The sequence below is a fragment of the Equus przewalskii genome, chromosome 7 (genome assembly GCF_037783145.1).
Source record: "Equus przewalskii isolate Varuska chromosome 7, EquPr2, whole genome shotgun sequence".
Lineage (NCBI taxonomy): Eukaryota > Metazoa > Chordata > Mammalia > Perissodactyla > Equidae > Equus > Equus przewalskii.
Genome location: NC_091837.1, coordinates 21,714,618 through 21,741,563, shown reverse-complemented (window position 1 = coordinate 21,741,563; position 26,946 = coordinate 21,714,618). Strand labels below are relative to the sequence as shown.

The following is a 26,946-nucleotide window of genomic DNA, read 5'->3' as shown; positions in this document are numbered from 1 at the left end:
TGTATATTCTTCGTTGTGGGTCCTTCTAGTTGTGGCATGTGGGATGCTGCCTCAGCGTGGTTTGATGAGCAGTGCTATGTCCGCGCCCAGGATTCGAACCAACGAAACACTGGGCTGCCTGCAGCGGAGCGCGCGAACTTAACCACTCGGCCACGGGGCCAGCCCCCCATCTTAACCATTTTTTTTTTTTTTTTTTTAGATTTTATTTTTCCTTTTTCTCCCCAAAGCCCCCCAGTACATAGCTGTATATTCTTCGTTGTGGGTCCTTCCAGTTGTGGCATGTGGGATGCTGCCTCAGCGTGGCTTGATGAGCAGTGCCATGTCCACGCCCAGGATCCGAACCAACGAAACACTGGACCACGTGCAGCGGAGCGCACGAACTTAACCACTCGGCCACGGGGCCAGCCCCCCATCTTAACCATTTTTAAGTGTATACTTCAGTGTGCTTAAATATATTCATAATGTTGTGCTACCATCACCAACCATCCATCTCTATAACTCTTTTCATTTTGTAACACTGAAACTCTGTACCCATTAAGCAGTACTCCTCATTGCCTCCTTCCCCCCAGCCCCTAGTATCCACCATTCTACTTTCTGTCTCTATGATTTTGACTACTGTAAGTACCTCAAATAAGTGGAATCATATGGTACCTGTCTTTTTGTAACTGGCTTATTTCACTTAGCATAATGTTTTCAAGGTTCATCCATATTGTAGCATTTCCTCCCTTTTTAAGGCTGAATAATAAATATTCTGTTGCATGTATACACCAGATTTTGCTCATCCATTCGTTTGTCATGTTTGTGAATATTGCTGCTGTGAACGTGGTTGTACAAATATCTCTTCAAGACCCTCTTTCAGTTCTTTTGGGGTGTATACCCAGAAGTGGAATTGCTGGATCATATAGTAATTCTATTTTTAATGTTTTTGAGGAAGCACCATGCTATATTCCACGACGGCTGTACGTTCCCACCAACAGTGCACAGGGTTCCAATTTCTCTACATCCTCTCCAACACTTGTTATTTTCTGTTTTCTTGATAGTAGCCATCCTAATGGGTGTGAGATGGTATCCCATTGGAGTTTTGATTTACATTTTCTTCATGATTAGTGATGCTGAGCATCTTTTCATGTGCTTATTGGCCATTGATTTGTCTTTGGAGAAATGTTTATTCGAGTCCTTTGTCCATTTTTTTAATTGGGTTGATTGGGGGTTTTGTTGTTGAGTTTTAGGAGTTCTCTATATACTCTGGATATTAATCCCTTATCAGGTATATGATTTGCAAATATTTCCTCCCATTCTGCCTTTTCACAGTGTTGCACAAAATTTTAAAATTTTCATGGGAAGTCCATTTTGTCTATTTTTTCTTTTGTTGCCTGTGCCTTTGGTGTCATATCCAAGAAATCATTGTCAAATCCAATGTTGTGAAACTCTTGCCCTATGTTTTCTTCTAAGAGTTTTATTGTTTTAGGTCTTACATTTAGGTCTTTGGTCCATTTTGAGTCAATTTTTGTATATGGTGTTAAGTAAGGGTTCAACTTCATTCTCTTGCATGTATGTGGATATCTAGTTTTCCCACAACTATATGTTGAAATCCTTTTATTTTTAACTTGTTTGCATCTTTGAATCTAAAGTATGTCTCTTATAGACAGCATATAGTTGGCTCTTTCTAATACAGTAAATTTTTTGCTATATTATTTTTATATTATAAATATATTTATTTTATTTACTTATTATTTTGTTAGTATTATTATTTACAAAAATAGGCAATGGATAGATTTGCCTGTAGGTTGTAACTTGTGGCTCCCTGCTTTAGAAGGATTCTCAAGAATTCATTCCATGTGTCTATATCCTTATTAATTTAAGGCAATGTGTATATTTCTTTAGCAGAACCCAGTCAATGTGTGTGTCATTGATGCCTTTGAAGTGGTTCATAATTTCCTCTAGTAAGTGTTTTAATTGACCCATGCCTTCCTACCTTCTCCTTTGTCATTAAAATATGTGAGAAAACATGCCATCTACACATAGAAGAGTCAACAATGTGAGAGTGTTACTTCTTTTGCCCAGCTGGGCTTAGTGAAGCCTTAGCACTGGTTAGTGTTTATAGTGCCATCAACAAAGGTGCAGGAATTACAACTGAGAAAGAGGACAAGAGGTGTAGGAAAAATGGGGTTCAGAAATCAGGGCTGTGGAGAGGTCTGTTAGTACTTCTCTCACCTTCTGCAAAGCCAGGTGTCAAAACTCCAGTCAGAGCCTCTACAAGTCGAACTGTCTTGGCTGTCTATCAGGTAGATTACCATCTTAATAAGCACCAGTACAGTGAAGAATTTGGTCTGAGGTTATTTTCACATCTCAGGAACTGAGCATATGAACAGTCATTTGATATGATTATAACAAATAATTCCATAGAACAAATCTCTGTTTTCCATTGAGTCTTCTATGAGAGTATGTTTTCATTAGAGTTGAGGAGAGGAGGGCTTTGGCAAATGATTTTCCTCTACCATGAAGCTTAGATTATGCTCCAACTCCCTCTTTCCCAATCCTGTATTCCTCTCCATCTTCTCAGACACTTCTAAATCCAACAGGCCATGCAGTGGAAACATGAAGGAGGTAGACAGGTTAAATGAGTAGGTTTGAGTTCTGTTTAGGAGGTGGTGAGTGGAGACAGAGCCTGGGGACCTCCCCGATTGGGCAAGATTCGTCCCTAATCTTCTTCAATGCCAGAACCTGGGCAGCTGCCCTTGATAGCTGCAATGGTGCTGGAGAGGAGGCCAAAGCCATGGGTTCTAGTCTCGTTAGTGCTTGTAACTCACTGTGTAACCTTGACAAGCTCCTTAACTCCGATGGACAGTTTTTCAGAAGTGAGTTTGTGTGATGATCTTGCTGGTCTCTCCCAAGTCAATATCAGTATCACTCCATCATCGGCTTTAGTCCACCTTTCTAGTCATTCATTCCACAGTTATTGAGCACTTACTATATGATGAGAACCTTTATCAAGAACTGGGCAGCAGAAAGGTGTGGAGATGAGTACTAAGTTTGTTTTATACACTTGCATATTCATTGGGCAGAAGCTCTGTTTTTCTCTCTGAACTTAGTCTGTTGTCTGGCATATAGTAACTGCTCAGTGAGTGTGTGTTACATGGACAAATATCCTGTTCTCATACACTAGGAATCAGAATTCTAGTGCTAAATATGGTCTATCAGATTTTCATTGCAACAAAACAATTTGAAAGTCTCATGAGTTTTGGCCTAATTTCTTAAGGTCTGCAGGTGGTTTCCTGTTCTACCTGTGGAACTCTGAAAAATGAATTTTAGCTTACCACAATTGAAATATATAGTTTCTTGCCTAAAAACATATGGCAACAGAAGCTCAACATACAATGACTAGATAGGCATTCCATAAAAACTTTCACTAAACTGTAGAGGCTCTATCTGGAACTATTGAAAGCTATTAAAAACTATAGAAAATAGAGTTACACAATGAATGCGACAACATCTTTGTACTCAAAGTGGTGCTGTTGAAAATTCGATAAATTAACTATTTTGTTTGAACCTTTAAGTCTCAATTTATTCAGTTATTCCAACAATTTGATCAACTTATTCAAGGATATAGGCCTCTATATCATAGCAGCATATATCAGACCAGTCTTTCTGAAATCTAGAAAACACACTTTATCATTTTAGCAAATAAGTATTTAGTAATAAAGCATCTTGAAAGAATATCTTCCCCCTACACTCCAAAAAAAAAGAAAAACCAAATAAAACCCCCACATTGAGTGTTTACTCAAATGGACCTTGTAGATGAGCTGAATAATTTCTTTTTATTCTAAGTTTTTGCTATCCCTCTTGTTAAAAAACAATCCCTAACCTAGTCACTTAAGACAAAATATCTAATTATAAAGCCCTACAGAACATAAAGCTCTGCTTATCAGATTGTCTCAGAAAATGAGATGTTGAGGAATAAATTCTTCTCATGTACCACCTCTGCTTAATTATTTGGCTTTTTTTTTAGCTGAGGAAGATTTGCCCTGAGCTAACATCTGCTGCCACTTCTCTTTTTTTGCTTGAAGAAGATTAGCTCTGAGCTAACATCTGTGCCAGTCTTCGTCTATTTTGTATATCGGTCACTGCCACAGCCTTGCTGACAAATGGGCTAGGTCCTTGCCTGAGATCCAAACCCGCAAACCAGGGCAGCTGAAGTGGAGGGTGCGGAACTTTAACCACTTGCCTACGGGACTGGCTCCTGTTCAGCTTTTTAATTGGAGGATTATTCTCTGCCCCCTCCCTTTTTTATTTTAATAGGAAACCTCCATTTTAGAGGAATACAATATCAATTGGACTCAGAAGCTGGGAGCTGGAATTAGTGGTCCAGTTAGGTAAGAGACCCATGTGCAAACTATGACAAAATTGCTCTGAAAAGGGCCATTTGAAATTCATCTTAAATTAGAAGCATCAGGTGTGCCAGATTTGTAAACTAGCCTAAATTTAGCAAGTGGAGGTATTTATGTTAGGCTTTTTCTCATCCATTTAGAAATACATTTAAGTGACCAAGTCAACGTGGTCTGTGATAGAATCATTTAAGATGTCGATACTGTGGGGCCACTGTGAGAGTTGCCTGTAGCCAGCAGAGGCATTATTTTCCTCTTGGCCAGCCTCCTGTTGATTTCACATGGCTCAGGAGCTGAGGCCTGTGAAACGTGGGTGAGCTGCTTCTCTGCCTCTCCACCTGCTAGCCCTGGAGGCAAGTGTGTTCTGATGCACCTGGATATATTCTTGATTAGAAGTACAAATGTCAGAGAACAAATTTGTTAAATTAGTTTTCACTGTAATATAGATGATTTCTGATTGATTTTATTTTTCCTTCAAATCTAGAGTCTGTGTGAAGAAATCTACCCAAGAACGGTTTGCACTGAAAATTCTTTTTGATCGTCCAAAAGCAAGAAATGAGGTATGGTCCTTTATTGCCTTGACTTGCTCAAATATTTGAAATGCCTAAGAATTAATAAGTAAGGCAGCTTCCTGAAGAGAATGCAGAGATGCACCAAGAATTTTATGTCCATACTTCTCCCTTTTCCCTTTTCAAGTTATCATCATAAAGCAGTCTCATATCCAGCAGTCCCAAAGGCTGTTGGTAGAATCTTGTTTCCCTTCAACCACCTCCTGCTCTTTTTCAATCAATGTGATTCCTGTACCCTGAAGTATTCAGTTTGCTTCAGCTTTTGCTTATTGGAAAAGGTCCTAGAAGAGTGGAGATAAAAGAGGACGAAGAAGGGTGTGGTGAAGAGCGTCTTGAAAGTGTGCTTCAGGAGGGCTCAGAGGATGTGAAATTCTAGTTTGTAAAGATTTTATTTTTTTCCTTTTTCTCCCCAAAGACCCCAAGTACATAGTTGTATATTTTTAGCTGTTGGTCCTTCTAGTTGTGGCAGGTGGGATGCCGCCTCAGCATGGCTTGATGAGCAGTGCCATGTTTGCACCCAGGATCTGAACAGGTGAAACCCTGGGCCACAGAAGTGAAGCATGCAAACTTAACCACTTGGCCACGGGGCCAGCTCCCTGATTCCAGTTTTTAAAAATAGACCTTCAGGGCCCCCCAGTGGCATAGCCATTAAGTTTGCAGGTTCCACCTCTGCGGCCTGGGGTATCCTGGGGTTTGCCAGGTTGGATCCTGGCACAGACCTACACACTGCTTGTCAAGCCATGCTGTGGTGGCATCCCACATACAAAATAGAGGAAGATGGGCACCGATGTTAGCTCAGGGACAATCTTCCTCACCAAAAAAAAAAAAAAAAAAAGGATTGGCAACAGATGTTAGCTCAGGGCCAGTCTTTCTCACACATAAATATATATATACACCTTTGTGTTAAATGATCTGGATGTGGTGATGACATGTTAGTAATGTGCAGTGAATGAGTAATTCTTTTGCTTAGAGATATATGAATAATTTCTGAAATAAAATGAATTATTTGTGAAATTTTTCATTTGCTAATAGATAGGACAGTAGAAAGTAAATTTCTTGGTGAGATTTTATTCATGGAAACAGCATTAAGGAGATAATCTATGTATGAAAACTTTTTTTTTTTTTACATCATTCCAGGTGATAAAGTTTTTTTACTGTAATAGTTTATCCCCTGTGCCTAGTGTGGTCAGTTTTTTGGGGGAAGTTTGGAGAGAAAATGTTGGCGTCCCCTATGTACAGAAACATTTCCTCTGCTCTTTTTAAGGTACGTCTGCACATGATGTGTGCCACACACTCAAATATAGTTCAAATTATTGAAGTGTTTGCTAACAGTGTACAGTTTCCTCATGAGTCCAGCCCCAGGTAAGACCACACGGGGTCATCATCACATGCCCACCTCTCCACATTTAGGCCAAGGTGTAGTGGGGTCTTCCTCTCCTTGTGCCCTCTCTTTCTCTCCCCACCCCTTTCTCTCCTTCCCTGCCCCTCTTCTGTCCTTTACTTTTTATTTTGGAAAATTTCAGACATTTGTAAAAGCAGCCAGAAGTATGTAATGAATCCCCAAGCACCCATCGCCCAACCTCAACAGTATCGACTCACTGCCAGTCTTGTTTCATCTAAACCCCACCTACTCTCTTGGCCCCCTGATTATTGTGATTACTTTCTCTTTTTTTTAAAAAAAAGCATGTAATGTGGAATTAAGACAGATTCCATTTCAAATTAGTGAAAGGGGACTAAATATTCTAGGCAATGTCTTAGAGGTTGATATGGCAAAAAGCCCTACTTGGTTAGTCTGACGTTCCTTTTAAAGGATGAAACCAACATTATTCTTTTAGCTGCCAAGTGTTTGGTAAGCCCATTGGGTGGCATTTTAAGTCTCTTCCAGGGAATTCAAAATTAAATAAGGTATGGTTTCTGTTGAGGGGACTGAGATGTAAATCTATCATCAGAGCATTGTGATAGGCACCAAGGAGAGACGTCCATGAAATATTTTGAGCTTACAAAGGAGGAGAGCTGCTAACTGTAGGCTGGGGAGGCGAGATGTCTCACAGAGCAGTTATGTGGGGGCTAAGACTTGAAGGCGATGGGTAGAAGTTTTCCAGGTGGAGAAAGAAGATGGATATGTAAAAACAAATGGGAAATCAAATAATTATTTCTTAGAACTGTGCTCTGTTGGTGAAAGCATTTGGATGGAAGCTGGAAGCATTTATATCAAAGAATGGTAATAAAATTTAGATTTTTTTTTAGACAACATGAAAATTTTTGCTTTTATTTAGTAGCTGTCTAACCCTGTCAGCTGTCTTGCTGGGCATGCTGTTGGTTCACAGGGAATACTAGCGGAGTAGGGGTGGGGAGTGGAGAGAGAGAGACGCGTGCACAAACACACACACACACACACACACACACACACACACACACACACACACACCGAGAATGAAGAACCAGGGCAGCCCAGCACCCAGCCACATGACTTGAAATTCATGTCCTACACAAAGTCATATTCTGTTTTCAATTCACTTTCAGTCTAGCTGCCCTAAAATATATATACAAAACATATCACTTAAAAGATCACCCCCTCTTTAACAAGTTCTAGTCACCCTTTAACAAGTCACGCTTTAACAAGATCTAGTAATAAGTATAGCATCTTCAAAAGGATCATTGTCTTCAAAACTAATTCTTTTACTCCCATTTTAGCTTCTTAGAAAGTTTTAGGTCAGACGTATTCCTTAGCTTTAGTGTCTTGTTGGTAGTGACAAGGGTTCCGACTCAGAGGGGCTTGGCAGGACTAGACTTAGGAAGTAGTGACACGCTTTGTAGATGAGGTATATAGGTTAGCTACTTGATGTTTCAGTTTTTTTTTTTTAACTTAACAAAATCAAATGCTTTCAAACAGGGCTCGACTCTTAATTGTAATGGAGATGATGGAAGGGGGAGAGCTATTTCACAGAATCAGCCAGCACCGGCACTTTACAGAGAAGCAAGCCAGCCAAGTAACAAAGCAGGCAAGTTAACCCCGGGTACCGATCAAACTGCCAACAATGTTGGTTAACAAGCACAATTTCATTGGGGGGAATAAAAGAAAGCTTGAAGAAGAGCTCTATTTGATCTCTCATTGCCTGCTTTGTTATGTAATCAGAAAAGATGCCTTGACAGGAGAAGTGTGACCCCTTTTATACTTTGGGGGGCGACTGTCTTCTGAAGTGGTTGTCAATTGTCTATTATCAGATTTAAATAAACTCTGGTAGGAAGGTAATCTGAACTCTTTTGTAGACTGTAAATATTTTAGACATATAGCTTCTAAGCACTGTTATTGGACTTTGAGATAAAATGCTGCTGATACCACCAGAAAGATTGTATGGTAGAAACATATGTTCTAAGACAATTGTGTAGAAGATACTTTTTGCTTATGAGTCATCTTTCTTTCATCAGATTTTTAGTATTCTACAGTATTATTATTAAAATCCTGTAGTATTTTAATAGGTCTTTGTAATTCTGGATTATTCCTGGTTATTTTCTATTTTGACATCACATTTTATTGCTAGAGACATGATTTATGTCACAAACAATCCCAGGAATCCAACTGGAAATAATAACTTCTTGAGGAGATGAAAAGCTAAACCTTCAAGGCTTATCTTCAGGCCGAGCAAGAAAGGCAAGGAAAAGCAGGAAGCATAGCCCAATTGATTCTTAAGAGAAAATCCTTCCAAATTTTCCATGAGCCTCAAGCATTTTTTGATGCCTCCTTTCTGGTAGGGAGGAACTAATATTTGGAATACCAAGACAATTCCATACTGAGAGTTGAAGAACGGGTAGAATTTGTTCTTTCTATTTAATTTAAAAAACCACAGCTTGTATCTTACAAATATTAGGACTAAAGGATGAGCTCTGATAATCTCCTTATAAAACAAAAACCCTTCAAATCCACCTGAACAGGCAACATTTTAACAAGTGGGATGAGCAACCTGGAATATCAGTGGGAAAATCCAGTCAGCTCCTTTCCGTTTTTCTTAAAGGCAGAGCTTGAAGTTGAGCTCCCCGGAGAGTGCAGTTTTCTCTGGAGCCAGGCGTCGGTGCCCACTGCCTGTGGGGAGCCCAGGCCTGCTGAAGACTGCCTGGCACAGTGTTTTCTCTGCAGTGTTTGTCACCCCTCAGATGAACGCAAGTGGAAGCATTTCATTTTTCCCATTTCGTACAGGATTTAACCATCAGTTTATTCTGACAAAGAATTGTTTTACTGTTGTATTTTTCTTTTTGTTTAACAAAATACAGGTTGCAGTTAAACTAGCTTAGTTCATTTCTATTTCTTCGTACACAAGGTCTCATGTAATTTCTGCTTTAAACTTGAAAACTGACCACAGTCTTAATTGACTTAATTAAGGATCATTTTTTTTAACATCCTGCATTCTCTAAACCAGAGGCATTAAAGAGTTGTCTTTTCTAAGAGGTGCTTGCTCCATTCTGTCCTTTTCCAGATCGCTTTGGCTCTACAGCACTGTCACTTGTTGAACATCGCGCATAGAGACCTCAAGCCTGAAAACCTGCTCTTCAAGGATAACTCTTTGGTAAGAGGACTTGCTTTTCTGCATCTTAGTGCTGCCGATCTCAATATAGTTCAGGAATGGGTGTGTGGGTGTGTATGTTTTTAGAGTGCTCTGAATCCATCATGAAGAGGCTTTAGACCAAAGTGCTTCAAGCAGTTTACTTTTCCTACTTGTTCCCTTGCTAGAGGCTCAGAGAAATTGTACCATACCCTGGCATTGATAATTTTGGATGATATTGACATGTATTTGTAGGACTTAAAATTTGGGATGTTATTTGGAGGGGCTTTGGGAAGGGTTACATGCTATTATATGTGCTGTTATACATGACCTTGAAACTCAGTAGTTGTATTTGCTATTAACCCTGATAAGGTGTGTTTTCCTCTCCAGCCTCACCCTCGACACCATGTCCACCACATAAGTATCTCTGGCTATCACGAAGCTAATGTTAAGAATGAAGCAGCACCCTGGACTGATGAGAGATAATGGGCCAATAGATAGAGTCGGGGGGCATTTGGCTAAGCTCTTGGTTTTAGTGCTGCCTTTACGAGTTATAAAACAAGGCTAACTATGAGTGGGTAAAAATTCCTTACTTCTGTATTACAAAGGACAATTCCTTAGTATGAATCATGGACTCCAATCCTGAGGACATGCTACTCGTAGGCTCAGGTCTCGGCCAGTAACTCATGAGAGTGCAAGGTAACATGTCTTGCATCTGGATTTTCCTTTAATGTTTACTGAGAACTCTGGAGCAATGACTCCCATTTGTTTTATTTCAGGATGCCCCAGTGAAGTTGTGTGACTTTGGATTTGCCAAAATTGACCAAGGTGACTTGATGACACCCCAGTTCACTCCTTATTATGTAGCACCTCAGGTAAGCATGTGCTGTTTCTGCCATAAGATGTATCACCAAGCTGCCTCTAGATTCTTGTTTCTTCTGTTCTCCAGCACAAGTAGGCATCTATTACAAATGGGAGGAGGAGAAGTCAGCTTCAGAAACCTACAGGCTGCTTAATTTGGTGTAGGCTTTTTATTCTTTTAAAATCAATTTTATTGAGGTATGATTTATATACAATAAAGTATTCCTACTTTAAGTGTAGTTTGATGAGGTTTGACAAATGGATACTCCTGCATGATCACCACCACAATCAAGATAGAAAACATTTTCATCACTTCGAAAGCTGTCTTGTGTGCCTTTGCAGCCAGTCTCCTCCCAGCTTAACCCCTGGCCTCAGACAACCACTGATCTGTTTTCTGTCATTATTGGTTAGTTTCGCCTGTGTAGAATTTCATAAGAAAGGAATTCCTGTACTTTTTGTGTTTCGCTTCTTTTGCTCAGCGTGTTTTTACAATTCGTCCATGTTGCTGCATGTATCAGTAGTTAGTTCCTTTTTATTGCTAAGTAGTATTCTATCATATGACTAAGCCGTATTTGTTTATCCATCCAGTGACTGATGACCATTTGAGGTTGTGTCCCATTTTTTGCTGTTATGAACAAAGCTGCTAGGTACATTCATTAACAAGTTTGGGGGAACATATTTTTCCCCTCTTAAGTAGTATCTTTTTCCAAAATGGTTGTGCCATTTTACGTATGCGCCAGTAAAGTATGCTTTACGCACCAGTATGGTTGCTTCATGTTCTTACCGCCAACTCATGTTTGTTAGTATTTCTAGTCTTAGTCATTCTGGTAGGTATGTAGTGTTATTTCATTATGGATTTAATTATAGCATTTTCCTGATAGCTCCTGTTGTTGAGTATTTTTTCATGTGTTTATTGCCATTCTGTTGTGAAAGATGGTACAACATTCTGTTGTGAAGTATGCATACGGATGTTTTGTCCTTTTTTGTTGTTGTTGGTTTTGTCTAAGAATTTTTTATTGTATTCTGGATACAAGTTTTTTATTGTACATATGTATTAATTTTTTACTGCTGCTGTAACAAATTGCCACAAACTTATTGGCTTAAAGCAGCATGCATTTATTACCTTATAGTTTTGGACGTCAGATGTCTGTGGTGGTTCAAGGTGTCAGCAGGACTGTGTTCCTTTTGGAAGCTCTAGGGGAGAATCCATTCCTTTGCTTTTCCTCCTTCTAGTGGCTGCCTACAACCTTTGGCTTGTGGCCTCTTCTTCCATTTTCAAAGCCAGCAGGGTAGCGTCTTCCAATCTCTCTTTCTGACTCTGAGTCTCTTGCCTCCCTCTTTTAAAGACTATTGTGATTACAGTGGACCCATCTGGATACTCCAAGATAAACCCCATCTCAAGATCCCTAATTTAATCACATGTGCGAAGTCCCTTTTGTGATATAAATTAACATTCACAGGTTCCGGGGGTTAAGACATGAACATCGTGGGGGCCATTATCCTGCCCACCACAGATATATTACTAACATTGCTCTCAGTCTGTGGCTTGCTTTTCAGTTTTCTCAACAGTCTTTTGAATAGCGTAAGTTTTTGATTGTGATTGAGTCCGATTCACCAGTTTTTTTTATGGTCAGCCTTTTTGTTCCTCTCTAAGAGGTCTTCCCATACCTATGGACAGGAAGATTTTCTCTTGTTTTCTTGTTAAAGATTATAGTTTTAGGTTTTAAATTTCAGACTATGATCCATTTGAGTTATTTTTTTGTGTATATATATATATATATAAAAATAAGGGTCAAGTTGGAGCCGGTCTGGTGGCGTAGTGGTTCAGTTTGCCCATTCTGCTTCAGCAGCCTGGGGTTCACCAGTTCGGATTCCAGGTGTGGACCTAGCACTGCTCATCAAGCCTTGCTGGGGTAGGCGTCCCACATACAAAATAGAGGAAGATGGGCACAGATGTTAGCTCAGGGCCAGTCTTCCTCAAGGAAAAAAAAAAGGGTCAAGTTTCTTTTTTTTTTCCTTTTGTATCTCAAGTTGTTTCCACATCATTTGCTGAAAAGACTATTCCTTGCATCATTGGATTACCTTACAGTTTTGTTGAATTGAATTATCTTGCAGTTTTGTTGAAAATCAATTGACGATATATGTGTTGGTCTATTCTAGACTCTGTTTTGTTTAGTTCATATACATGTTTATCCTGATAGCAATATCATCTGGATTACTATAGCTTTATATTAAGTCTTGACCTCAGGTAGTATAATAAGTCCTTCAAATTTATTGTTTTTCAAAATTGTTTTGACTATTCTGGATCCTTTGCAATTCTCTGTAAATTTGAGAATGCACTTCTCTATAACAGAAAAACTTCTTGGGATTTGATTTGGATTGTGTTTGATCTGTAGATGAATTTGGAGGGAATTAGCATCTTAACAATTGAAAGTCTTCCAATCAATGAAAATGGTGTATCTCTCCATAGGTCTTTAATTTTTCTTAGAAATGTTTGTATTTCTTAGTGTATAGGTCTTACACATATTTTCTTAAACTTATTCCTATATTTTATGTTTTTAGATGCTATTGGAAATGATATTTAAAAAAATTTCATTTTACAGTTGTTTGTTGCTAGTTTATAGAAATACAAATGATTTTTGATCCCTTGTATCCTGGGATCTTAGTAAATTCATTTATTAATTCCTAGTAGTTTCTTTTTTTTAAAAGATTGGCACCTGAGCTAACATTTGTTGCCAATCTTTGTCTTTTTTTTCCTTCTTCTTCTCCCCAAAGCCCCCCCAGTACACAGTTGTATATTCTAGTTGTGAGTGCCTCTGGTTGTGCTATGTGGGATGCTGCCTCAGCATGGCCTCACGAGCTGTGCCATGTCCGCGCCCAACTGGCGAAACCCTGGGCCGCTGAAGCAGAGCGCGCAAACTTAACCACTCGGCCACGGGGCCGGCCCCTCTAGTAGATTTTTTGTAGATCTATTAAGATTTTCTACATATAAGATCATGTCATTTGTAAATACAGTTTTACCTTGTTCTTTCCAGTATGTTTGCCTTTTATTTCTTTTCCTTGCTTTATTGTACTGGCTGGGACCACCAGTTGAAGATAGGTGATGAGAGCAGACATCTTTGCCTTGATTTTGATGTTACAGAAAAAATGTTCAATCTTTCACCATTAAGTATGATATTAACTATTAGGTTTTTTTGTAGATGTCCCTTATCAGGTTGAGGAAGCTTCCTTCTATTCCTAGTTTACTGAAAGGGAATGTGTTAAATTTCGTCCACTGCTTTTTCTGCATCTATTGAGCTGATGATATATGTTTTCTTCTTTATTTTGTTAATATGATGGATTAATTGATTTTCAAATGTTATACCAATCTTGCATGCCTAGGATAAACCTCCCTTAGTCAAGATGTATTTGTCTTCTTGCTTGATTTTATTTGCTAATATTTTGTTAAGGATTTTTGTGTCTTTTAACAAGAGGGATATTGGTCCATAATCTTTTCTCATAATGTCTTTGCCTAGTTTCAGGGTATCAGGGTGATGCTAGCCTCATGCAATTGGTTGGGAAGTGTGTCCTCCCCCTTTATTTTCTGAAACAGTTTGTGTAAGATTGGTATTTTAGAGTTTTCATTGTGGGAAGGTTTTTAATGATGTAATCAATTTAAAAAATAGATATAGATCTATTGAATTTTTGTATTTCTTCTTGAGCCAGTTTTAGTAATTTGTGTCTTTCAAGAAATTTGGCTATTTGTTGTTGAATTTATTGGCATAAAATGATGATATTCTCTTATTAACCTTTTAAATATCTTTAGGGTCTGTAGAGACAGAGGTGAATCGTTCTTGTGCCTGGAGCGGGCTTGCTGCTTCTGCTGTTAGCCTGTTAGTTGTGGGGGCACCCCTCGAATCAGCCTGCTCAGGAGCTGAGCTGAGTTTGAGTTTTTTGTTGCTATGGTTATCTTCAGGGCACCACCAGCTTGAGACTCTTCTCCTGTTACCTTGTGTTTAGGGTGGGGGCTGGGGTGCCACAGGAGTTTTTTCATGTTCCTTCTCCACCTTCAGCTCTGGCCTTGCCTGTGCACATGTGCTTTAGAGGCGCTCTCGCTGCACAGTCTCTCCTCCCATGGCAGTAGACTGCTGTTACTTGTTACTTGGTGCTTGCTAGCCTGGTGGCGGTGATGGCAGCGAGGGTGGGAGGTATCTTTTCCTGAACTAGTCTCAGTTTTAGGCAGCTCATGTCTTCTTGAGTCTCATGAGCATCTGGTGGAAGTTGGTGTAGAAGAGCCTACGAGTGGGTGTGAACTCGCCTTGTTTCTGTGGCTCCGAGGGAGTCTGCCGACCCCTCATGCTAGCCCACACTTTGCCTTTAGCAATTTTGTTAAAAATTTAGCTGGATTCTTTTTACCCACGTGGCATGCTACAGTGCTTCCTCCTGGGCTCTGTCACAGATGAGCCAATCTTTACATCTTGTCCCCTCTTGGAAGGGCCTTTCTTTAGATTGCAGAATACTTTGTTGCCATGAGACCTCTGGTCTCTGATGGTTTCAAGAAAAGTGATGATTTGGTAGTTATCTGGCTCTTCCTTGCTGTTGGGTGGGAGAGGAGAGTGACACTCTCCAGCTTTCTACATTCTGGACAGAAATAGAAGTCCCAGCAATTTGATTAGGTGGGGGTGGGTGTTTGTTTTTCTTTCTCAGAGTCTGTTGAGTTTCTTGGATCTGTCAGTTTATAGTGTTTATCTGCTTAGGAAATGCTTCACACATTTCTTCAAGTATTTTTCTGCTCATCCTCTCTCTGCCTTTTTTCTGAGACTCTAATTACATGTATGTTAGATCACAGGACACCGAGGTTCTGATCTTTTTTTTTTCATCTTTTTTTCTATCTTTGCTTCACTTTGGTTAGGTTCTCTTGCTAGGTTTTCACTTTCGCTACTCTTTTCTTCTGCACTGTTTAATCTGTGAATTTCTTCATTTCAGATTTATATCATCTGTTTCTCTTCTCATTTTGTTCATATTTACTTTTATGTAAACATGAACATATTTAAAACTTATTTAAATCCTATCTGCTAATTGCATCATCTCAGTCATTTCTGAGCCTGCTTTTATTGACTAATTTTTTCCTTCCTGTTTATGGATCACATTTTCCTACTTCTTTGCATGTTTAATAAATTTTGATTGGATGCTGGATGTTGTAATATTATGTTGGTGAATGTCTGGATTCTGTCATCATTTAAGAGTATTAAAGATTGCTTTGGCAAATGGTTAACTTATTCTGGATCAACTTGATTGTTTTGAAACTTGTGTTTAAGTTCTGTCAGGGCAAGTCTAGATTAGGCTTTATTCTACGGCTATTTCAGCCCTTCCTCCCAGATGAAACACTTCTGGGTCCTCTATCGATGCCCTAGGTGTTCAGCGAGGTCTCTTTCCTCTGGCTAGTTAGGCCTCAGATATCTCCTGGAGTTCTAAGACGTCTGGGGATTATTCAGCTTACAGCTCCCTAATAGTTGTTCTAGTACCTTGTTGCTTCCCTGGCCTCATGGAGTCTTGCTCTGCTGTATGCAGCTGACTATTTAGCCAAAGACTCAAAGCGATCCTTATGCAGATTTTTGTGTCGTTTTTCCACAATTGGTACTCTGCTCCACAAATTTTAGCCACATTGCTGAACTCTGTGAGCCTCCGATGCCCTGTTTAGATTCTCTTTCCCTGCACTGCCGAAAGTGCCTCTCGGAAGGTGATAGGGCTTAGCACATTTGCTTGCTCTCTCTCAGGGTTCACTGACCAATACTGCCTATTGTTCAGTGTCAGAAAATAGCTATTTCTTGTATTTTTTCCAATATTGTAGTTGCATATGGTGGAATGCAAGTCCTGCTGGTTAATCCATCATGGCCGGAGTGTCATCTGTTCTTTATATAGCTGGTGTTCATTGTTTTCAAGATTTGTTTTACGAAGGAAGCCATTTTTTCTTTAAAAAGCTATTTTCTTGAGGTATAATTGATACATGATAAACTATACGTATTTAAACTGAACTATTTGTAACGTTTGACATACATATTTATAGAGACTCATTAAACCATCATCGCAAAGTAGTGAGCATATCCATCACCCCCGAAAGCTTTACCCTGCCCCATGGTAATCCTTCCCTGCCTCCGTCCTTGTCCCCTCATTCCCAGGCAACTGCTGATCTACCTCCTGTCACTATAGATGAGTGTGCGTTTTCTGTAGATGTACGTATAAAGTAGTGTATCATACAGTATTTTCTTTCTGAGGGGTTTTCTTTCACTCGGTGTAATTACTTTAAGATTTATCCATGTTGTTGCATGTCTCAGTAGTTCCTTCATTTCTTATTGCTTAGAAGTATTCAGTTATGTGGGTATAGTATACCATGATTTGTTTATCCACTCATCTATTGATGGACATTTGGATTGTTTTCACTTTTTGGCTATTACAAATAAAGCTTTTATAAATGTTTGTGTACAAGTTTTTGTGTGGACATTTATTTCCTTTTCGCTTGGGTAAATACCTAGAAGTCGGATGGCTAAGTCATATGGTAGATATGATTAACTTTGTTAGAAACTGCCCAGTTGTTTTCCAAAGTGCTTATACCATTTTACATTCCCATTAGCCGTGTATGAAAGTTTCAGGTCCTCCACATTCTTACTAGTATTTGGTATGGAAAGTCTTTTTAATTTTAGCCATTTTAGTGGTTATGTGGTAGTATTTCATTGTGGCTTTAATTAGCATTTCCCTAATGAATAATAATGTTGACCATTTTTTCATGGTGCTTCTTTGCCTTCTGTATATTTTCTTTGGTGAAGTGTCTGTTCTCATATTTTCCCTATTTTTTTTTTTTTTTTTTGGAGGAAGATTAGCCCTGAGCTAACATCCACCGCCAATCCTCCTCTTTGCTGAGGAAGATTGGCCCTGAGTTAGCATCCGTGTCCATCTTCCTCCACCTTATATGTGGGATGCCTGCCTCAGCATGGCTTGATAAGCAGTGCAGAGGTCCATGCCTGGGATCTGAACCAGTGAACCCTGGACCACCAAAGCAGAGGGTGTGAACTCAACTGCTGTGCCACCAGGCTGGCCCCATCTTGTCCCTGTTTTTTAAATTCTTTTTTTTCTTTTCTTATTGCTGAATTTGAGAGTTCTTTATATATTTTAGATATAAGTCCTTTATCAGATATATGCTTTGGAAAGATTTTCTTCCAGTGTATGTCTCATCTTTTCATTCTCTTAACAGTATCTTTTGAAGAGCAGTGTCTTTTGAAATGTCCATCAATAGATGAGTGGATAAACAAAGCAGTGTCTTGTTAAGAGAACAGTGTCTCTTAATGGTGTCTTTTATCAGTTTTTAAAAATTTTTTATGGGCTCAGCTTTTGGTTTCCTATATAAGAAATCTTTGTCTAACTCAAGATCACAAAGATTTTCTCCTACCAGTTTTATAGTTTTAGGTTTTACATTTAGGTCTATGATCCAGTGTGAGTTAATTTTTGTATAATGTGTGAGGTATGGATCCAAGTTCATTTTTTAGCATTTGGATATCCAGTTGGTTTGGCACCATTTGTTTAAAAGGCTATCTTTTCTCTACCGCATTGCTTTTGAGCCTTTGTCAAAAATCAGTTAAATGTATACATGTGGGTTTACTTTTGGATTTTCTGTTGTGTTCTGTTGGCCTCCTTGTCTCTCTTTACACCAATACCATATTGTCTTGATTATTGTAGCTTTTTAATTATTCTTGAAATAAGGTAGTATTAGCCCTCCAACTTTGTTCTTCTTTTTCATAGTTGTTTTGGCTATTCAAATTTCTTTGTATTTCCCTATGTACTTTAGAATCAGCTGTTGATTTCTACAAAGAAGCCTGGTGGGATTTTGACTAGGGTTGTTTTAGAAGTATAGTTCAATATGGGAGCACTGACATCTTAACAATATTGAGCCTTCTGAAAAATAAGCAAGCTGTATTGGCTCATTTATTTTTGTCTTTAGTTTTGCTCAGCTATATTTTGTAGTTTTCAGTGTACAGGTCTTTTACATGTTTTGTTAGATTTATCCTTAATGTTTTTTATGTTGTCATACATGGTATTTTCTTTTTCAGGTTTAATTAATTCACTTTATTCTTTTAAAGATTGGCACCTGAGCTAACAACTGTTGCCAATCTTCTTCTTTTTTTTTTCTTCTTATTCTTCTCCCCAAATCCCCCAGTACATAGTTGTATATTGTAGTTGTGAGTGCCTCTGGTTGTGCTGTGTGGGACACCGCCTTAGCATGGCCTGATGAGTGGTGCTATGTCCATGCCCAGGATCCAAACCAGCGAAACCCTGGGCCACCAAAGCTAAGCAAGTGAACTTAACCACTCGGCCATGGGGCTGGCCCCTAATTCACTTTATTCTTTTTGTATACAAACACTATGTGGTGGCCACTGCTGGAGCCTGGGTGCTCTGCACAGAGACTCTGACGTGGATCTTTACAAGATAGTCAGTGAATTTCTGATAGGGAGACTTGGTGAACACAGTCTTTTTTTAGAGGTCTTAGAGATGGCCTCAAAGGTGGCCTTGGCAAAGTTGCCCAAGATGGCAGTCCAGCCCCTGGCCAAGGTATAGCAGTTATCAGTGCCTGCTATCAACAGCAGCTTCATGGGTACAGAGGCCAAGACAATGGCACTGGGTCTGTCTGAGTGGATGAAGCATGCCAGCACAGAGTTGCAGCATCCTGTCATCTTGCAAGGAACCGTGTGGAGTTTCCAGTCTTGTTCGCCTGAGGTCCCACTGCACAGGACAATGGAGAGCTTGGCTAGGATGCCTGGCCCCATGGATGGCAGTGGTTACCTCCTTGGAGCACTTAGCACCCAGACCGACGTGACTCTTATAGTCCTGAATGGCAACAAGTAGCTTGAACCTGATCCGCTGGCCAGCCCTGTTCTGCTTTACACAGGCATTAAGGGACATCCCCAGAAAAAGTCAGTGATCTCAGATGCCTTGATGGGCAGGAAGAAGAGATAAATCTCATCCAGGGACTTGATCTTCATGTCCTTGATCTGGGCAAACACTAATAAATTGTTGGTTGTAAGAGGGGAAGAAAGGGTTTTGAGAGTGTTGTGTTTGCATGGAGTTCTTTTTACTGTTGACTGCCAGTGTCTATCCTCTTCAGCCTTCCAGCACTCTGTCTCAAGTTGCAGGTCATTGGTGTGATTTTCAGTTGATTGTCCCCTGTGGTCTGACTCTGACAGGTACTGGAGGCACAGAGAAGGCATCAGAAGGAGAAATCGGGCATCATACCTACCTCGCCGACACCCTATACCTATAACAAGGTAGGTAGGAGACACTTACCATCACCCCTCAGGTAGGGCCCCTTTTCTCCTAGGAGGAGTTTGTAGTTCTCTGAGAATATGGCCAATTCCATTCTTATCCCTTAATATTCCTGCCCAAAAGGCTGGAAGCAGCCACACATGCAGAAGAGTATTTGGAACTCAAGTTTTTGTCTGAGGAAATATGATATGAAGTTCTTAGCAATGTAGGTTTTGTGGCAAGAACCAAGGGCTATGGTCATCTGTAGGTTATTTATTTGGTTACCTGTACAGTCCACTGACTACCTTTAAAAGATATGGTTGTCTTGCTTTTTTTGAGGCGGAGGCCATTTCTGAGAACATTTCGTGCCCATTCATGGTACCATTCTTTCTCACCCCATAAAATATCCAACTTAGAACAGTGTCTAGTACACATAGCAAGTGCTCCTAAGTGTTACCTGGTACTATCATAGTTCTTAATCTGTAACCTACACATCAAGCTTCTCTGTTCTAAAGCACAGAGGTTTAGGGCCTTTTGAAGCAGGTCCTGGAGGTCCTAGAGTTGCTGAGTAGATCAGACAAAAATGATGCTGCTTGGGGACTCAAGGCTGGATCTAGATGACAGAGAGGGAGCTGAGGATAGTAAAAAGGCGGTATGGCTCTTCCTGGGTCCCACACTTTCGAGGGCCCCACATATTCCTAACACACACACAGGCACACATGCATACATATCAAAGAACACACAGGCTCCTCTGCCCCTCAGGACCCTGCACTTGGCACTGGCACAGTGTGACCAGAACTGTAAATATCTACTTTCACGATTAACACTGTGCAGTCCCCAAGTAGTCACTGCTCCACACCTTCTTGCTCTAAAAACTCAAACTCTAGGCAGCTGTGGCCTTACATAGTAAAGGTTTGAGGAGTGGGCCGATTACAGGATCAGAGTCAGAAACTGCTCCCTGCTTCACAATGCAGGCAGGAATTAAGTGATAGAAGCTCTTAGATAACACATTCATTTACTTGCTAAAATCTTCTCAGTGTGAATGCAGTGGATTCTTGTGTGATATATTATTTCCCAGTACTATTTTTTTCTTCTCTTCCTGTTCCATTTTGTGAAACTAGTGGTGCTCATGAATCAGCATGGCATTCATGAAAATTACACACTGTACAGAAGTAACATGCTGAAATAGTAAATAGTTCATACTAATTTTGAATGTGTATATATGTTGGTCTAGATACAATCTTTATATTGGCAACTAAATGAGTACTGAATGCTACATTTGCAAATAATTTTTAAAATTTTTCTTTTTCTTTTTTTTTCTTTTTTTTTGCTGAGGAAGATTTGCCCTGAGCTAACATCTGTGTCCAGTCTTTCTCTGTTTTGTATGTGGGTCGTCACCACAGCATGGCTGATGAGTGGTGTAGGTCTATGCCTGGGAACCAAACCCAGACTGCTGAAATGGAGTGCACCAAACTTAACCACTAGGCCACTGGGCCAGCTCCTGCAAATAACTTTTTAAATAAAAATATGTAATAAGATATAATGCATACATAAACCTTAATTAAAAACAAAAAAAGAGGCTGTAGGCTGGGAGACTTGCTCTGGCTTCACCACTATTCAGCTTCATGACGTTGGTTAGGTCACTTAGTTTCACTCTTGACAGTTGACCTTATGGATGACAAGATCTCTGTAGTATCAGTTTCCTATGTGTAAAGTGAGAGATTTGAACCATCTTTAAGCCTCCTTTTTACCTCTATAATTTAATAATTATGTTCTATGGCATGAGTCTTGTCATCTAAAAAACACCTGTTAGTATGATGTCAAAATATGGGTGAGAGTATCTGAGACATACCATTTTCCGGGCTTCTCTCAGAGCCCAGCCCACAGCTGTGGTGTGAAGAAGAGTGTGTGGCCGTAGTGGCAGGTTCCCTGGGCCTCCTTTCTTAGGCAGACACTGCTTTTGTCCTGCAATTCAAGAGAGGCTGTAATTCAAGCCTCTAAGGACCCAGTTTCCAAGGCAGGTGGAGCTATATTTAACTAAAATAGGAGTCCTTTATTAATAATCATGTTGTGACTACAGGCCATGGGGTCACCTTTATACCTACAGACATGGTAGTTGGTGGCAGTTTTCTTTCTTTCAGAATGTTTCCGCCAAGAATGGTGTGCCATCTTGCAGATGGGTACAGTGAGGCTTATGTGGCCAAAGGAATGCTTTTAGACTTCCTGTTCTTGACTCCAGTGCCTCTCCCTGATCTGTGTCAAACTGCTTTGGGTTTTCTGAAATGACTTTGCTATATCATGGAGTCAGCCTGCCTGTGTCTTAGCTGCTTGGTTTCTGTACCCTCAACCCAGCCCAGGATGACAGAGTACATGGTTCACAACCAGCAGGCTTATATCTGTTACTTCTCTGGCTGAGGACAAAGTATCCTACACCTGTACCCAAGGATCAGATAGCGGCTTGGGCCTACAGTGTGAGAAGAAAAGTCACTCTTTATTTTCTCCCAGACTGACCTTGTATGCTAGTGTATATATATGTAGTGTTGATGGCATATAAGAAATGTGGAGAGAAAGGTTTGTTCTCTTAAGACTTCCTCAAACTTTTCCAGTCTCTGTTAAGTGATTCTTGAAGATATCAGCCTGTGTGTGTCAGGGGCTATTTCTGGGCTGGTGCTGGGGGCTTTATTTTGGGGCTGTGCCTGTGCTGTGAGTGACCATTTTCTTTTTGCTTTCAGAGCTGTGACTTGTGGTCCCTAGGGGTGATTATCTACGTGATGTTGTGTGGATACCCTCCTTTTTACTCCAAACACCACAGTCGGACTATCCCAAAGGATATGCGGAGAAAGATCATGACAGGCAGTTTTGAGTTCCCAGAGGAAGAGTGGAGCCAGATCTCAGAGATGGCCAAAGATGTTGTGAGGAAGTGAGTCCCCGGGCCACTGGGCGGGGAGGCCAAGGAGGCCTTAAGTTGGTGGAGCACAAGGGTATGTTGGGTAGAGAAAAGTCATTTGTTTCTCAGCATGCTCCTTCCCATTTTAGCATCACAGACATCTTACTCCTGGAACCTGAGATGAGAGTTCTCAGTGTCCACACCTTGGTGAAATTGGACCTTTGCTTCCTCCTGTTGCATTCCTAGAATTTGTTCCCAGGGTTATAAACCCAGGTCCCTTGGTAGCCAGTGTCTCTGTGAGCATTAATTCAGGACCTTAAACGGTAAACCCCTCTGGTGTGCCCTGTTTGCATGTAAGCCAATCATCTGGGGTGGACATGACACCAGGAACTGAACTGGGGTGCTAAGATGACAAGCGCTCTTGGCTTTTCATCCCTTGGCTGCTGTGGGAGGACGTGATTGATTGTGTAGGGTCTGGACGCCACTCCTCAGCCTTCCCACTGCTTGTTAGTTGCTCCGACGTGTATTAAGATGGGAAGATTTGGGAGAATTGGGGCTAGTGACTTGATGAGGGAGAGCTGACATTCAGAGTCCTTTGGTAGCTGAAGGACTAGGTAAGAAGTCAGCCCTAAATGTGAGGAATATTTGCTCTTCCTGCCTGTCTGGGAGGCTCAGCTCCCTGGGATGTGGGTGCTGTTCTCATATTCCTACTGCTTGGCCTTCACTGAGCAATTTCTCCTTTTTTGGTTTCAGTTTCTTCATCTGTAATGCGATGAAGATAAGCATTAACTGGGAACTGTCTCCTCACAGTACAGCCATTTCTCTATGGAGATTACTCCCTTTCAAAAGTGAGCTTTTCCTTTTGGATAGGGGTCTACGTATATAAAGAGGGACTAATTTCTAAAATACACAAGTAAAACCTTTTTAGGAGGGTAGAGGCAATGTTTAAGTCATCCTCTGTCCTCCCATGCTATTTCCATGCTGTATTCTCAGCTGCTTAACCAAGACTTCAGTATCTTCCAAGTGGTTCTTTGTCAGTTCTGTAGAATATATTTCCTGTCCAAAGACCAACACTGATTATCTTCTTTCAGCTTTGGAATTCTTTTCCAAATAATCTTTCCTTTAGAATCTGAAGCTGCTTTTTCACATTGATCCAGAAGGTTGCAGAGAACCTGAAAGAGCAAGTAGGCATGTTGTCCTGACTCTGACATTTGGAGTGGGAGGATATGTGGTTGGAAGGAGGGGCTGTGAAAAGCCCCGGGAACATGCTGAGGTGAGCTAGGAGTTGTGTCAGCATGAATGGACAAGAGGTAAAGAAGTGTAATCAAAGAGCAGTGGGACAGAGCAATACATTACACTTGGAAAGAAGTGCCAGCCCCTCCTCAGAGACTCTAGAGTTTTAGCTTTTGAATGTCTTTGGAATAAAGGGTTCATGTCCTGCTGTATGGTTACACACTAAGAGTTTTATCCCAAGTGGCAATCTGGATTGTCTGAACCACATGACCCCTCAGCTAATTTTGCAGCCATTATCAGCCAAAAGAGCACTTGGAGTCCCTTTTGGAAATTAGAGCCGACTGTCCTAGAAACATCAATATGAAGATTCAAGGCCTCTGGAACTATAAGCCATCTGTAGGATTACCTTATTGAACCCAGAACTCAGTCTGAAGTATCACTGGATTAAGCCTTTTCCTGCCATTTTTATCTCACTGTCTAGTATAGAAAGGACCTCCCAGGGACACAGTGCCCTCACGGTTAGTGGTTAGGGATTAGAACCCCACCCCTGCCCTGCAGACGGAAGGCCTAGGCTTGTAGGAGTTGGTAGAAAGTTAGAAGCTGGAGCTGGTTGGAGCCAGACCAGACCAGAACTTCCTGGCCTCCTGGCAGCCCTGTTGGCTTTTTCTCCGCAGGCTCTTGAAGGTCAAACCAGAGGAAAGACTCACCATCGAGGGAGTGTTGGACCACCCCTGGCTCAACTCGACTGAGGCTCTGGATAATGTGCTACCCTCTGCTCAGCTGATGATGGATAAGGTTTTGAATGATGCTTATTTTGTTGGCTGAAAAGGCTATGTTGAGAAGGAATGCTGGGGCTCGACTCAGTGAGACGTTAAAGGTAGAACAATGCAGAACACACAGTCTTTCCCAAAGAAACATCCTTGGTTTCCTGAAACTCAGGGTTGGAAAGCACGTGCCTCTCTCCATGGAGGGACAGATCAAGGTCTAGCAGGTACACACGAGGAGGCACTCAGGGGTGTCCTCCGTGTCTGTGCTTCAGCCTGAGGGGCCCGGAGCAGCGCAAGAAACTCTCCCTCCCCAAGGGTCTGAACAAGACTGGCCTGAAAGACCAACAAACATGAAACAAAGAGGGAATGTCTCAGACATCGGAGCTTTGCATGCTAAATCTTCTGTGACTGCTATGGGAATCCAGGAAAAGACAACATTTGTGAAGGGCTGTAATTAGGGAGGGGTTTTTGAAGAGAAGGCAACCCCCCCACATTTATTAACTATTGTGTGGCAGTTTGTGACCTCTCACGTGTTCAGCCATGAACTGGCCATGAAGAATTTTAGTGGACAGTGGAAGTGCTCAAGTGTGGTGAACAACCTGAGCAAAATATCAGAGGCTGAAGTTCATCAGTGGGAAAAACAGCCTGGCTTCCTGAATGGGAAGTTGGTGAGATAGGTGTGGCAAGGCCAGGCTTTGAAAGTAGAGCTTGGGGGGAGTCTTAGTAGGATGTAATTGAGAGGCCATTGTAGATTTTTGGGAAGAGATTTGCCACAAGGAAGGTATTTAGGGATGGTCAGTCAGACTTTCAGACTTGCCAGCCTGACTTCTGCAGTAATCCAGAAGCTGAGGGATGGCTCTGGGAGCAGGGAAGTAGAGATGAATAAATAGGCTCAATATTTTTGAAGACAAATTTCTACAGCTTTTGGTGACTGACTAGATATCAAAGGACAGTGGGTGGCATATGTGGTGATACTACTGACAAAGAGAGAGAAATCAGGAACGAGATTAGTTTGGGTGAAGGGAAGTCTCTTAGGTTTTAGATATTGTTTAAGGTGGTAGATCGACATTCCAATGAGTGAGATACGTGGTGTGGGACCAGAGTGTGGCTGAGAGGTAAAGGCAGTGACACAGACTTGAGTCTTACTCTCAAGGGATGGGGTTGAACTTTGGGAGAGAATAAACGAATAGGAAAAAAGAATGCTAAGACCACCCTTAATTTAGCTGGGGTATGGGAGAGAAAGGAGCGCTCGAAGGAACAGTGTTCTCTGCCATCTCTGATTGTGTGTGATTGTCTTCTTGGTTTAAATATGCTCAGTAGTCCAGGAATGGTTTGGTCAGTCCAGAATCCTAAGGGATTGCTTAGATCCTCTGGTTGTCAGCACATGGTGGTTACAGCGTGGCTTTCCTCAAGATCTTGGAAATGAAGACGTAAGATTGCCTTCTGGAGTTACTTTCAAGTTAGTGTATAATGAAGCCAAGTATGGATATGCAGAATCTTCTTAATGAGAAAGAGTGGCTCCTAAGCCTATAAGATAGAACTGCAATGTGACAGTATATTCCTGTTTTTAAAGAAATGATATGGTCATGATGTGGGTTGGTCAACTTTGGAAGTATAGAAAAAAGGCCACATAGGCAGATGTTAAATAGGGTCCATCTAAGTCCTGCCTAGGAGATGGAGTCTGAGCTCATGCCCTTGAGCTGTTGCCCTCTTTTAGGTTGAGCCATCACTGTGGAGGAGATAGATGTTGAGGGTCCAGGGCGGTATAGACAGGGCTGCCTATTACATACCCTTAACTGAGCTCAAACTCTTCCTGACCTAACTGCATGCTTACCAAGGAACTATTTTTTTTAATTGTCAAATTTTGCTGTTGAAATTCAAACAATACAGAAGTAGATAAAAAGCAAAACTTCCCTTTCATTCCCCTGCCTCAATGTCACCCCTCAGAGGTGAGGTAATCTACAGCTTCATGTACCCTTCCTGATCTTTTTCTGGGGAGACACACACATATGCACAGAGTTTGTCCTTTTTTAAATACAAAAGTGGGATTGTCTTGTTCTTACAAAGTTTTCTGCTGATTGCTTGCCTTCCTTCATTGGTCTGCCCCTAGCGAAAGCATACACTTGTTATAAAGACCCAGACTTCGAGAGTTCTGGACTCCATGACAGTTATTTCTCATTGTAAATTAGTTGACTGGCTTACAGATCAATTCCTGAAGGTTTACCGTGCTCAACGTGTGAAATGGTTGGGCTTCTGAGCCTCAGGGCTGAGGTGACTGTCTACACTGTGGAGGCAGTGAATAAATGCCCCTCTGGGAGGCTTCTCCGGTGGCAGCCTGCCAGTCTTTCCCTCATGTACATGTATGCCTCTCCTTACACTTGTCCTTGCCACTGGCTGTGAGCATGAGCCTTGGTAGTATTTCTTACTTGCGTTCGT

At 40.9% G+C, this 26,946-nt stretch overlaps 1 protein-coding gene across 6 annotated transcripts in view; it reads left to right on the top strand.

Moving 5' to 3' along the window:
* Positions 1 to 26,946, top strand: part of MAPKAPK5 (MAPK activated protein kinase 5) — a 38,491-nt gene that overhangs the window by 7,519 nt on the left and 4,026 nt on the right. For 2 of the 6 annotated variants that reach the window (XM_008525680.2, XM_008525679.2), the window contains exons 2-10: positions 4,300 to 4,373; positions 4,870 to 4,945; positions 6,219 to 6,316; positions 7,848 to 7,956; positions 9,427 to 9,516; positions 10,272 to 10,367; positions 19,566 to 19,646; positions 22,356 to 22,543; positions 24,418 to 24,538. In XM_008525680.2, the coding sequence (XP_008523902.1) occupies positions 4,300 to 4,373; positions 4,870 to 4,945; positions 6,219 to 6,316; positions 7,848 to 7,956; positions 9,427 to 9,516; positions 10,272 to 10,367; positions 19,566 to 19,646; positions 22,356 to 22,543; positions 24,418 to 24,538 (933 nt within the window). The remainder of the gene's footprint in view (positions 1 to 4,299; positions 4,374 to 4,869; positions 4,946 to 6,218; positions 6,317 to 7,847; positions 7,957 to 9,426; positions 9,517 to 10,271; positions 10,368 to 19,565; positions 19,647 to 22,355; positions 22,544 to 24,417; positions 24,539 to 26,946) is intronic. The other 4 variants (XM_070628873.1, XM_070628872.1, XM_070628875.1 and 1 more) reach the window with 2 other exon arrangements.